The sequence below is a fragment of the Pagrus pagrus genome (genome assembly GCF_965226575.1).
Source record: "Pagrus pagrus genome assembly, chromosome: 10".
Taxonomy (NCBI): Eukaryota; Metazoa; Chordata; class Actinopteri; order Spariformes; family Sparidae; genus Pagrus; species Pagrus pagrus.
In genome coordinates, this window is record NC_140194.1 from 18,393,538 (window position 1) to 18,408,039 (window position 14,502).

The 14,502-nt window shown below is 40.9% G+C and overlaps 2 protein-coding genes across 4 annotated transcripts in view; one reads left to right on the plus strand and one right to left on the minus strand.

Annotated features, from left to right (window-relative positions):
* Positions 1–1,112, minus strand: part of snx33 (sorting nexin 33) — a 26,571-nt gene extending 25,459 nt beyond the window's left edge. Inside the window, exon 1 of one of the 3 annotated variants that reach the window (XM_084364980.1) lies at positions 991–1,112. The gene's annotated coding sequence lies outside the window, so the exon portion shown is untranslated. Of the gene's footprint in view, positions 1–559; positions 634–765; positions 852–990 lie in introns of those variants that run through there. The other 2 variants (XM_084364979.1, XM_084364978.1) reach the window with 2 other exon arrangements.
* Positions 816–10,753, plus strand: snupn (snurportin 1). The gene is made up of 9 exons (XM_084364982.1): positions 816–923; positions 3,085–3,249; positions 3,579–3,765; positions 3,999–4,103; positions 7,662–7,758; positions 8,589–8,686; positions 8,852–8,929; positions 9,433–9,513; positions 9,675–10,753. Exons 2-9 carry the CDS (start codon positions 3,092–3,094, stop codon positions 9,993–9,995), a joined length of 1,125 nt encoding a protein of 374 aa, XP_084221108.1. The 5' UTR covers positions 816–923; positions 3,085–3,091; the 3' UTR covers positions 9,996–10,753.
* The last annotated feature ends 3,749 nt before the right edge of the window (positions 10,754–14,502 follow it).

Consider the following 14,502-nt stretch of genomic DNA (forward strand, 5'->3'; position numbering starts at 1 on the left):
ATCCTCAAATTGTGTTTGCATTGCACCATTTCATATAAAAACAGTTCAAAGTGCTCTACAGATTATTAAAACAAATGGGGAAAAAAACATAATCAGAGTGAAATTATAGAGGCTATGCATTAAGTACAATAGCCTACAGAACAGTAATCTGAGATACTGAGGAACCTAACACCTTCAGGGAGTATTTCAAGTGTATACTGCTTTACTTACTCCACTACAAATGTTGCTGGTTACTTTTAACTCCACTAAAGTTTCAGTTTAAGTTTTAACACATCATGTGATCAGGCAGTAATAAATATCATTACAATTAATAATTGTTATGGCTCTAATTTTGAGCTCAAACTCAACCAAGTATACATGAAAGTATGTCCACTAGTGACTTTCAGGGGCCATCCCACATAATGAGTACTTTTACTCATCATACTACCAGAACTTTTCGTTGAAAATAATAATGTAGTTTAAAGGCAGGACTTGTAGGGTTTACAGTGAGGTATTGCATGTTTTACTTGAATATATGAATACTTGTTCCACTATTGCAACTAGGCATTCATACACATACATAGAGACGTGGTCTGCTGTGTTAACTCCGGGATAGTTTGCTGTCTTTACTGGCCAACTACAAATGGCAGGCCTTCACAACACGCCCACTTGACTTCACGACACGCCCCCTGAGATAACTTCCTGCATTAACATACTTATTTTACCTTAAACATTGATATTTTCCTAAACCTTACTGATAAGTCTTTGTGCCTAAATCAAACTAACCAGTTTTGGTGCGTTAACCGAGCCAAACTGTGCCGGTGTCGAGGCTGTATCATGCAGTAGGCGTGTCCTGCAGTCCTGTGAGTCCGCAGATAGTCACCCACTTCGGAGGGAAACATGACAGCGTGACGTTTCAACATCAGCGTCCCCGAATGTCCAAGGTATGTTTTTAGTAATGTTTCCATTTATTATGTTACCAAACGTCCTGTCCAGTAGTTTAGCTTATACCTGATAATTATGTGTATCGAGTAGGAAATTAAAGCTGTAACGTCCCGTTCTTGAATCAGAGTTTCTAACGGTTGGTCGGCCCACATGATGCTAGCAGGTTTAGCGCAATGCTAACCGCTAACATGCTAATATAAATGACTAGCTAACTAAGCTTGGTGAAGCAGTGTGACGTTGTCCCCGGGCTTTTTCCATGTCCTGGAATCCAGTCAGACCCACCAGTTAAGGGTTCATCACCAGTAATAGAAGATGTTTGTCCCAGTGATGTGGGTGAAACGTCCAGTCAGTCACAGTCGACATTACATTTAGTCATACTTTTAGCTTAATGCTGTTATTTATGTATGTTAGCATTGAAATTAGCTAACAAAGTGAAGCCCTGTCTTCTTCTTCTTCTGTGGTGTCTGGACTCCATTTGGGGAACCGGTGGTGTAGGGTTCAGACAGAGGCGAAGGAGTTTTGATGAGCACAACATCTAATGTTGACAGTCACCAGTAAATATGTGTTTACATGGTGACTGGCTGGGTTATGATACTATCAGGAGATAATGATGGTATCCCAATACAGCCTGCAACAGACAAACAGTCATCTGTACTGATGCTGGAAGGATAAGTCTAATTACTGATTTGTAAAGTCAAAGTAAAGACACTGCCACCAGTTTTATTATCAACTTATTATTTTACTTTGAGGGATTTATGTGTATATTATCTGTATATAAGAATATCCCTAATATCCTAATACTGATATCAGCATCACCCCCAAAAATCCAGTATCGGCCGGGTTGGAAATGTAGTATTTGTGTGTGTTAAACTGTTAAACTAAAAAATGTAAGCAGTCTGTAGGGATCACCTTTAGGGCTGCAACTAACATTTACTTTACATTATGATTAATCCTTTGATCATTTTATTGATAAGTTGGTTCGTTGTTTGCCCAAGCCCAAGGTGACCTCCTTACATATCTTGTTTTGTCCACAGATAATGTATGCATATACATCAAGACATCGATGTAAACATGCACCTAAAATGGCAAAATGGTCTTTCAATAATCCATTTACAATTATATTCTGTAACACTGCACCTTTAAAGGCTTCCTGTTTCACAGAGGTTTACAGGTGGCACACAAATACACACACAGCAACACGAACACATGCGCCATCATGAAAATGTCAAGCGGATGCAAAAATGGCTATGAACTGCCAGAATACACAAAATGTCTGCTGTAAATGATGGCAAAACCTTTGCCTGGGAATACGAAACACAGCGTCATTTTTACAGTGCACTACCTCACTTGCTTTGTGTATTAATTTTGCATGCCATTCTTCATGAGTTTATGTTACGTTCCCGTAAGGCCAGGGGATGAGGAGAGTAACACAGTTAAATAACACTGGGAGTAAACGAACAAAGAGAAACAGGATGTAGGAGTTTAAACAGAAAGGTTTTATTTACAAATTAAAATTAAAGTAATCCTATCAACAAAAAAATGGCGTTTTTTTAAAAGGAAGAGGCCAGTCAGCCTACAACAGAAGAAAAGACTAACAATGATACTGAAGCTCAGAACAAACTCTGGCGCTACATGTTTTATCACTAATTTAATAGATGAAATTACCTTACCAATCAAGATTCTGGCTCATGCAGAACACTGCAGCTGCTTGGCCCACTGTCCCCAATGTGATTTTCCACAAGGCTTATAAATCCCCAAGGCCTAATGGTGAGGGAGATCAGGAATTAGTCGTCCTTAGATCATCCCCTCATAGGCAAAGAGGCAAGGAGAGGTTGGCACCTGGAGGAAAAACAACACAAAACACACACACACACACACAGACCTGCAACGCTAGGGCCGTAACAGTAACAAGTGTTGTAGCAAACAGAAATGGAGCCAATCCTGCAAGATGTTCATAAAGATTCTGAATGTTCTGCTCCATGAATTTTGCCATTATTTTCATTTTCAGGCTTGCATTTTATGATTATTCATGAATTCATCAAACACATCTCCTTACAATATGAAAAGCACCAGTTGTCTCAGGGAAGGGCATGATGAATCCAAGAGGAAAGGGGGCGGGGGGGAAGAACGTATATAACCATATTTGTATTGATTGAACAGAGTCCCCATGGATGACCTGACCAAAGCCCTCTCGGCCAGCTTCGCTGTGTCCAAAGAGCCCAACAGTACGGCCGCCCCCCACCCTCGGCTGGCGCAGTACAAGAGTAAATACAGCGTGCTGGAGCAGAGCGAGCGACGCCGGCGCTTTCTTGACCTGCAGAAAAGGTAAATGTCCTTAAACTTCAGTATTTGAACCTGCAGTTTTTAACTGAAGAAGGGACGTTAGCTTAATAAACAGCTTCTTCAATGTGAATATTTTCTGGTTTCTCTACTCCTCTATGACCGTAAACTCAGTAACTTTGGGTTGGGGACAAAACAAGACATTTGAGAACATCGTCTTGGCCTTTGGGGAATCTCTGATCAACATTTCCTGACATTTTATAGACCAAACAACTAATAGATTAATTGAGAAAATATTCAACAGATAATCATAAATTGCAGCTCTAGTTCAGTTCAAGTATCTGAATGTGCCTTTTCTCCATCACTTATCTCAGTAAAAGGTTAAACTACGTCAACCATGCGCGGCGTCTGGCTGATGGGGACTGGACCGGGGCAGACAGCGATGGAGAGGACGACATGGAGAAACAAGAGGAGGGGGAACGGGGGCAAGACGGCACCACAGAGGAGGAAGAGGGGATGGAGGTTGAGAGGAGGAAGCTGCCAAAACATTACGCAAACCAGGTCAGTGCTTGATGTGTTATTACCCAGAGCATCTTATTCATGTGTGAATGACAGCGCATTAACCTACAGTATGTGCTGTCTTAATGCGTTCTTCATCTTGGCCAGCAGAGGGCGCATGAGTTTCTCAAATGACAGCCCAACAACAAGCTTGTTGAATTCCAACATTTTAACATTTTTGGACTCTTGAATCAAGCGTTGATGAAGATGTAAAGAAAGTTTTTCTTCCTCCGTAGCTCATGCTGTCAGAGTGGCTGGTGGATGTGCCATCAGAACTGGACACGGATTGGTTGATGGTGGTCTGTCCTGTGGGGAAAAGATCTCTCATTGTTGCCTCCAAGGTAAGAACCTGTCCCTGCTCTTCTACACTCTCTCGCTGCAGTCCATGAATTTTAGAAGTCATGAAGGAAAACGATAATTATTTCAAAGCACCACATAAAGACCTGTCTGGTTGCGTGAGCTGCTTTTTTCTGGATTTTGAACTAGTTTCCACCTCTGCTGTTGTTGATGTGTCATTTCAAGCACTGATAGAAATTTCGATTTTCGAAATTGAATTAAGATGAACAGTAGTCAGAATCTTCTCTAATCTGAATGCAGCCTCACGGCTTTACTGAGTCAATATTTTGAGAGGATTGTTGTGCTTGGCTCATAAATCTAAAACTGTTGTAGGATGAGCCACCTTGTCTGGTAAACACTACAAAGTAAAGTAGTAGTAGTAAAGTAGTAAGCCAGAAATGATTTCATTACAATACTGAAAAGATGTCGATTTGTGTATCTAAGACGCAAAATAACTCCCATATCGAGTCTGAGCTTCAGTGTGAAGTGGTATTATCAATAAAGGATACGCAGCTGCATAAATTATCGTCATGCTGATGTAACAATAAACTAGGGCTGAACGATATGGACAAAATTTCATATCTCGATATTCATGCCAGATATCTCGATGGTGGACGTCGACTCATACAGTGTAATGCTACTGAACGCATCAGCAATCAAACTTTGCTTGGGCTTCATTTGGGATGACTGAGAAGTCCCCGGTGTTTCTCTCATTGCAATACACTCTTCGTGCAGCACGCGAAGGTGTTGTTTCAGGTGGTGCATGTTTGTTGTGCTACCTTGCTTCGTCGCAATTTTCGCCATGCACGACCTGCGCAACACCTCGAATTAGATTCTGCAGCGCCACCGGCCGCATCATCTTCCGCACTCAAATCACTTTTCTTTCTTTCGTTTTAATTTCCCCGCTGTGTATGGAGTGTGTGTGTGCATCTCAGTCTCCGTCTCCCTCACTCCCGCCCTCGTATGTTTGTCATTGGTTGGCTTCAGCTGTCCATCCACAGCAAGCATGAAATAAGGTTTGTGGTTGGCTGGCCTTAGCGGTGCATTCAAGGGCAATCGTAAAAATTATGTTTGTTGTGACTGCCAGAGCTGTACATGCAGGGCGAGCGCGGGGGGAAATCTATATCGTTTCTTTTTAGATATTAATATCTTGAATGTTCATATCTAGATATAGACACGATAACGATATATCGTTCAGCCCTACAATAAACATGTCGTTAGATTATAACATGGGAACAAAAAGATCATCAGAAAAGATGGATTGTCTTCCAGGTGCCTGGTGAAAAAAGAGACACGAGGGTTGTAAATTGTGTAATGTTTTCCCAATTTTCTCCCACTCTGCATGCTCTCATATTGCCAAACCACCAAAGGTTTTTGTGTGTCATTTCTAAAGCAGTAGTATCATGATCAGATCTAGGGTTGTGGACTGGTAATATCTACAATATGCTTGTTTTGCCTGATCATCACATTTCAAAAACGTTTGACCTTTAATATATTAGTCGAGGCCCGTGAACCAACACTTTTTATTTGTGAATCTGAAGATTTGGAGCCTCTTATCTACAGATCAAATGTTGGGTGCCTGGAGATTAAACTTACACTTACCACAGTCTCTTGAGTTGTTGGTGTTGATAGTCAATTCTGAATATTAAGAATGGCTTCAGTACTGATTTTCTGCAGTATCGATACACAGGAGCCAGCTGCACTTTCTTTTCTCTCTGACACACACACACATTATTTTTAAAGGCCTATTCTAAAGAGGAAAAAACAAATGTTTCTTAATTTCAAAAAAGTTATTTATGTCTACCACAGTCCTTCTGTTTCTTGCTATCAACCAAGTAAAGACAAAAGTTTGTCATGTTTAGGCCTTGTTAAATCTTTTCACAAAACTCTTTTTGCTCTTTATTTAAAACCCTCAATTTTTGCACGTGGGATTGAAAATGTGATAGAATATCAATAGTTTTCAAGGTATTGTATAGAAGTTAGAAATTCCAGTATCATGACAACACAACAAAAGAAAATATCTAAATTTGATAGGCGGTTGGATCCAGCGTGACACTGAGTGTCAGTCCTCAGAGTTTTGTGTTGATTCATGACCTGTCAGTCAAATTAAACAGACACTTAAACAATCCCACCTTTAAGCCTCATATCTTCTAAATATCAAGTGAAGTCAAATTTGCTGTCAAAAACTTCTTATGAAGAAAAATCATCTCCGTCATTACTCTGGGGATTTTCCAATTTACTCTCTTACAACATCATGTATGTTATTCTCTGGTAGTGTTGAACGGAAGGCAGCTGCCTCATTTACCCCGTACTGTGTCAGTTTTGTGGTTATTGAGTAATAAAATGGCTTATCAGCGTGAGCTGCAGATTACTGGTAACTCTGGTAAAACATGCCTGTCCTGTCATTCTGGCACTAAGACTACAGTTTTCCTCTATTGCCAAACACAAATATTTATTGTACGAGTGTCACATACACTCCACACCCTGTGATGCAACCACCTGCCTCATCATACTGACAGTCATCTGGTTCCTCAGTCATTATTCCAGACTTTGACCTCACTGACGACAAAACTGAAGATTGAAAGCATGAACTGAAGACGCTTTGAAAAACAGAAACAGCAGATGGTTTCTGGTGCTTGAGGAAAACTGAATGCGACATGTTTCATCTCCTTGCGAGCATTCACATTTATTTTTCAGAGTTACGTAATGTGACACTTTTAGCTTTTTATCTCTCTGAAGTTCCTGTGCAGCTCTGTGGGAACTCTGTGGCACTAATTCTATCAAGAAGTCTATCAAGTTAGAAGTTCGATGTCTGCTGGGATCGACTAATACAAAACAACTCCAAACTTTGTAACTGAGGGAGTCGTGAGAGTAATGGGAGCTATAAATGGGGTCATTAATCAGACAATCATCAAGTTGTCCTGTGAATTTAAGTATGTTAAACTTTTCTATTTTAGGTGCATATAGGGCAAACAAAATAGAAAATGCACATATTTCAACCAGGGCTGGGCAATAACTCAGAAGTTGCTCTCATATTTCCAGTGAAATCGTGTTGTGAGGATTGTCTGATCATCGGATAATCATTTCAGCGAGGATATGATCTGATATGCATTATATATATCATATTACCAAATTATGTTGTTGTTGTAATGATTCTAAGTAAATTCTAATCTAAAAGTGAGTTTTGTATCATGTATCATAACAGTGAACCGCTGTCAATTGCTTTGAACATCATTTTGATTATTTTATGTGATTTTTGCCAATAATTCTCATAGTGTAATAGATAGCAGCCCTACTGTTTTTGAAAGATTCATCCAATCCAATCATAGTGTCACGATGCTATTATGCACAACTGCCTTCGTAAGTAAGTAGAAGATAAGGATCGCTAGAAGAAACCAAATTATCCAATGTCCTGAACCTTTTCTCTTTCTTACAGCCAACAACTTTGCAAAAGAAATTTCCGTGTGAGTTTAACAGTTACAATGACAGCGAGGAGAGTAGCTGCCACTGTGGTAACATCTCCCTCATGTATCGACTGTGTTTGTGACTTTTTGTTTCTGTAGGGTTCCACTGCAGCGTACACTAAAAGCGGCTACTGTGTGAACCGTTTCCCCTCCCTGCTGCCCGGTGGGAACCGACACAACTCAGCCATGGGAAAAGGTAGGTGGGTCTGTTGTATGTGGAGCGCAGTGGTCTATTATAGGGGGGAGCTCGGGCGATTTAGCATCACAGGAAAGTTATGCACCAACAGTAGGTTCTACCACTGGCTCCCATTCACCTGTTCATCTTATTTTCCTGGAAAGTCAAGCTTAGGTTTTATTATAACAATCACAGATAGTTATTTATCGTCTTACACCCATCTACCTGCTGGTGGGACAGTCGGTACAAAGTCATACCATGGAGTGAAGCTTTGTTCAGACTCACAGAACTTTGTTTTGAATTCTAGGTCAGATCCCAGATGTTACAAAGCTACCAAATATGATGTAATTATAGGTAGATGTTTATAAAATGATGATAAAACCTAGACTTAGATCCTTGACTTCCACTTGGGAAGAGATTTTTACAATCTTAAAGCTAGTACTGGGGAAATAAAAGGAAAAAATGGACATCAAGGAGGTCAAAAATCACAGGCTTTTTTTTTCACAGCCGTGTTTGTTGCCAAAATGTCTTGCAGCACTGTTTGTGGTGGTGGGCGGGGGTTGGTCAGAGTATTTTGGAAATCTCCTGGCTACTTCTTGTTCCAAAATATCATACAGGAGCAAAAAAGTTATTTGCACAACAGAATATCAGAACTTGTAACTTTTGTGCCGCTTGTATCAATCAATAATCTCATCAAACCCCTTGAAGATGCAGTATGTTGAGGGTACTTTCTAAAAGTCTTTTTATGGCTTTCTATTCAGTAAATGATGGCTAATACATGATTATGAATGAGTTTTCCACTGGTGTATGCTGTAAATCTATAAATAGCCCTGTGTATGTTTTTCTTTCAGACTACACGATCCTGGACTGCATTTACAGCGAGGTGGACAGAACGTACTATATCCTGGATGTCATGTGCTGGAGAGGCCACCCGGTCTACGACTGCCCGGTAAAACTGACTTCTAATCCTCCAGCAATCCAGGAATGCTTGTCTAATTGCTTAAGTAGCAAAGTCTGGGCCACAGATGTGCTTTTTTGCCACGTTGCCCATCTCATTGGCTCTGGATTCGCAAAAAAGTTTTCTTGTTTACGTCGCTTGTTCTCTCATCAACAGACCGAGTTCCGTTTCTACTGGCTCCAGTCCAAAGTTCAGGAGGCGGACGGCCTGTCAGAAATCGCCAAACGCAACCCTGTGAGTAACAGCAGGAATAGAGCCTCTTCATGTCCTAATTTTCCTTCCTAGTTTTCAGTTCTCAGAATTGTTACGTAAGACGCTGTAAAATGTTTATTCAATCTTTGGTTTTCTGCATTTTGTGTTTGTTGTGCTTTGTGCCTCACTGCACCTTGTTTCCACATGTGGGATGAATAAAGACCTCTACTTGAACTTAAACCTCCTCAGGGGGGAATGAGACAAAGGAAAGGCAAACTCCATCCTCAGTCGTTCAGTCTAATTGGGCTTTTAAGTGATTATTACACACAAATGTGGAAGATTATGGAAGTGAATGGAGTGAACTTTGAGTTCAAGTTCCACCTTTTAATCTTCTGCGTTCACGCGGCAGAGCCCAGTGAGGCTAAATCAGGCTTAGTCCTTGTAGAGTAAACTCGCAATTGGAAAGCAATTTCTCACATTTGACAAGAAGACAAATTGTGTTTGGAACTAACAAGGTGGTGCTCTGGTTTTGTTTGGTCCACCAGTTCCGGTTTGTGAGCCTCCAAAGCACTGACTGCACAGCGGAGGCGATTCAGAAAGCCCTGGCAGCTGAGTACAGCTTCGGCGTAAGAAAAGTTCTCTTGTCCTTCAGCTGTTTTCTGCAAACAACTTAGTGTTGCACACTGCAAGTAGCGTTTGAAAATGTGCTAAAAATGCTGAGATAATTCATTATCTTTTATGAAACGCAAACAGAAACACATTGTGTTTGCATCTCATCTGGCTGTAGGTGGATGGACTTCTCTTCTACCACAAGCAGACCCACTACACCCCGGGCAGCACCCCTCTTGTGGGCTGGCTTCGCCCCTACATGGTCACCGACATCCTGGGCATAGAGGTTCCCGTAGGAGCCCTCACCACCAAGCCTGAGTACGCTAGCCACCAGCTGCAGCAGATCCTGGAACACAAGAAACCATCCAACGAAGTCCGGCCGGCCAACAGAAGCGGAGGCTACGAGCTAGAGTACCTGTCCACCCCGAGCCAGGACAGCGGGGACACTGTGAACTTTTTGAATCAAAAGCCAATAAGGGAAGCACACATGGAGCTCTGAGTGGGAGGCTTAACGAGATGCAAATTGCTAACTCAGGGCTTCTGAGTGGTGGCGGCCCACATATGGCTCTTTAGAATGTCTGCTGAATGGTTTTGCAGATCTGACCAATTGCAGAGCATGGCTAATTCTAATCCGGCACTGCACAGGACGCCCTCAGAGTGCAGATTAGTAGAGCTATGCTACTAACGTATGTGTTTTATAAGGCTAAAAAAAAAAAAATCAAGTCTTGACATCTTTACCTATACCTGCTGCAGAACTCTGAAACCGATTAGTTTCCTTGAGAATAACTGCACAGTATTTAGCCACTATAATTACTTAGTCATGGTCTTTTCTGCAAATCCCTGTCATCACACCGCAGACAGTCATATAAGATCAAAAAAGAGGATGAGAGGTTTCTTATATGAGATCTGCTGCAAATTGCTGCGCAGTAAATGTTGTGGTCAGGTTGTTACTCTGCTGCTCTGCACATCTTGCACTTGAAACAGATCTCACATAAGAAACATTGAGTGTTGTCTTCAACTATCACTGATGCTTACTGATTTTTTTGAGCAGATCATTAGCTTGAGCAACAGTAATGGAGAGTTTGTAGGATGTCCTCTGTGTTTCTGAAGTTAAGGTGTTGCCGACCGCCCTGTGGGTTGCGATCATCCTGATCAGCAGCAGTGACATAGACTTTTACAATTTAATGTTAAATTTAGAATTGCTTAGAGATGTTTTTTAAAGTGTATGTTTCTAAATAAATGTTTTTTTTAATTGGCTGACACTGTCTGCATTGCGTTCCCACTGGTTGTTGGATTAATGCCATTATTTTAAAGGTCTGTTTGAATTGAAGCAGGATGTGTCATGAATTTCTGTAGCTCACAGTGATCAAGTCACAATGACATTATAGTCTAATCACGCAAGTGTGATTAGTTCACACCTAATAGATCATCAGTTACTGGATTATTAATCCACAGTTACTTCATGCCGTGTGATCAGGTTATCTTAGTTTCTGTTAAAGTAATGCTCATAATTATGTGTTACCAAATTTCTTTATTAGACTTGATGAAGTCGAACAGAAATTCATGAAATTTGTAACATGTTCATTTAATTAAATTCTGCCACCATTCACAAATATACCGAAGCCAAGAAGAGCCATGCTTGCAATTATTTTCTAAATGCCGTTATCTTGAGATCTGAAAAATAATTATTGCAAGCAGGACTGTACTTCTGTTATAAGGCAATGACTGTATATAAAAGCTAGAAAAAAGCTCAAAGTTTTATATAATTTACATTATTTATAAAAGTTAACTGGAGGTAAAGAAACTCCTTTAAATGTCATCTTAAAAACTGCGCAGCTCAGACTTGACTTTACATGTTGTGTCAATATAAGTGCATGTAGCTGATGTTCCAGTGGTGGTAAGACATGAGTCATTCTGCTGCTGATCAGCAGAATTCATGAGTATCTCTTTCCCTCTGCGCTGTGCTTACTGTGCCATTTGCGTAACTGTGAAGAGCTGGGCGGAAATTGACAACAGGAAAAGACGTGAAAGCGTCTGGCAGGGCTGTGAATTTGGTTTCAGCGACCTGTACCAACACATCCGAGAGAGAACACCCAAGATCATTTCCCTTACCAGATCGTGGCTGTGGAGTAGTTTACAGTATCTTAGCAGAGTTTCCTTTGGTGAGAGTAGTTTTTTAATTAAGTCTACAGTTGCTACTGAAAGTCTACTGATTTTAAAGTCCTTGGATCTGTGTCCACTTTGACATACTCAGGCCTGTTTTTCTGGAATCAGTTGGTAATATGACTTTAAAGGTATCTGAAGTGGTAGTAGAGGCTTTAAAGGAACTATCCACCCAAAAACACTGTAATTATTTTTAGCCACTGTATTGACTTGGCTATAAAGAAAGCAATGTTCGTTGGCCAGTCCACCACATTGGTCCAAGCTGAGACTGGTCTCAAGGATAAATCCCCTGGCTTCTCCTCTAATTCATTCAGCACATCAAAGTTTTTACTAACTCAAAGTTTCCTGTGAAATATTTCTCTAGATCAACTAAATGGTATTGGCACATATTTTTGTTGATGTTTATGGTCCCAAGATGATGAATCCAGATGACTTTGGTGAAATCCTGACTTTTCTTGTAGCGCCACCATGAGGTATTTTACAGCTCTGAGTGAAATATCTCGACAGCTATTGGATGGATTGCCATGAAATTTACAAAAGACGGTCATGTTCACCTCAGAGGAGTTAATCACATTTAAGTGATCTCTTATCTTGTTATCTTGCACCACCATCAAATACTCAAGTCAAGTTTTTGTTTATGACTAAACACCTGTTAAACCAACACTCCCTCCCAAGTCAGCTGTACTTTTCATTTGATGCTAATTAGCAAATGACGGCATGCTAACACTGGATTTTGGGGCTTAAAACCACGAGCATTAATCTCCTTTGTTAATAAAACAGCACCTTCCTTCGGAAAGACTCTCCCACAAGAAATGTGTGTGAGTACAGGGATCGATGTTGGAAGAGAGGGCCTGGCCTGTTTGGTGGGGTTGAGGTCGGGGCTCCATGCAGGCCAGTCAAGTTCATCCACACCAGATTCATGTAAGCATGTGTTTATGGGGCACATTAAAAGGGCCGTAACTCCATGTCCTCCACTCTGTGAGTTCGCACAGTCAACCATTTTGTGTCTAATCTGTTGTGGCTCCTAGGTGCTTTCCCTTCACAGTAATAGCACTTACAGTTGAGGTGCAGGAGCAGATCGCGGGGTAGAAATTTCATAAACTGGCTTTTGATTTGATGACAGTGTTGTTTAAAGTCACTGAGGTCTTCACAACCCAGTCTAAGTCTTTCAGATTTCATGCACTACAGGTGCCATATATTGTATATATTGTGTCCCAATTACAGATAACAAGACAGAACCACATTTCAGTATACACTGCTATCAATCAACAAAAACTCACACTGTTAGAAAGACCGAGCAGCCTCACTAGACCAGCATGCACTGCAGCCAAAAGACATGTTGTGTCTTGTGTGTGTGCCACTGCTCACTTTTTCTACAATGGAAAAAAAAATCTTGTTTTCTCCTGTTCTTGCTCTTTTGATGATGGTATCACTATTGCTCTCACCACCTACACGGAACATCGACAGGTGAAAACAACACGTTCACAACCCCTCCGTGGGGATTGCTTAACTTATTCCTGGAAACATGACTGAGGTGGAGGAAGGTGCACAATGCAGGCGAAGGAAAATCTATAGCACAAATACAATATCTCATCACGCGATGACTCCTGGAAAGCATCAAACATCACACACTGACAAATGTGAGAATAAGTGTAGATAAATGTAGTTAATAGTATCTGACTATGATATTATTTTCTGCTTTTTGGTGAGATTTCCTCTCTCCCTAAATGTAAACGAGGAAAAAAAGGTGATTTGATTTTTAAGTTTAATGATGCTTCAGCTTGATCTGCGGTCAAATGTGCAAATGCAGTATTTCTGCAAAAATGTCCACAGTATTGGACTCTTCCACACCTGTAGTATTTCAGAAGAAGATGTTTGTTCATCGAGTACAGTCGGATGTTTTTTATTTCACATTGAGTCACCCCTAAACCGAGAGCCCTGTCACAGAGAGCAAAGTCAGGCATGTGGTTTCTGCAGGAAATCCAGCTATTAGTCAGCAACACCGATCACTTTCCAGGAACTGAGCACCTGTGAGTCCACAGTTAGACTTCTCAGAGCGCTGCGTCTCCCACACACGCACAAGTTTGGTTACTTTAAGCCTCTCTGATCTCTATGAAAACCATGTCACCAGACTTCTGGGGAGGGGAGCTGAGTTTTGTCTCTGCAGCACCTCTGCAGCACCTGTCAGACATATCATGTTTAGCTTACATGGTTGGTAAACACCTCTGGTGTTAATGTCTGAAATGACATTATGTTGATTAAAATTACACCACTTTCGGTAAAAAATAAGCTACACAGCCAGCATCCTGTGAGCAGTTTAGCACAAAGACAGTAACCAGAGGGAAACAGCTAACATGGCGAGTAGCAAAATCTACTCACAGGCACCTAAAGTTGAATAATTAGCATATTGATTGACTGTAGCTGTAGATGTAGCGAGTACATGAAGACTTTTGTGTCTGTTTGTGCAGCCAACAACAGAGCAACATGGGCTCTTCACATATTGGGTATTTTGCATAATATGGGACCTTTAAAATCATAGTATGGAGGATTTAGCGATATCCAGAGGTAAGATACCCCTCGCCTCACCCTTCCTTATGGTTGCCACTAAAAATGCTAAAGGCCCTCAAAAGTTATATTTTCTTTAACTAGCCAGTGTTTGGTTTGTCCGTTTTGGGCTGCTGTACACGCAAACATGGCAGTGCTCCGTGGAAGAGGGCCGCTCCCTCTGCAGATATAAAAGACAAAAACACAATGATTCTTAGTTTCAGGTGATTATACACTAATGAAAACAGAATTATGAACATCATATCATATTTCTGCCAAAAGATCCATCTAAATCCTCC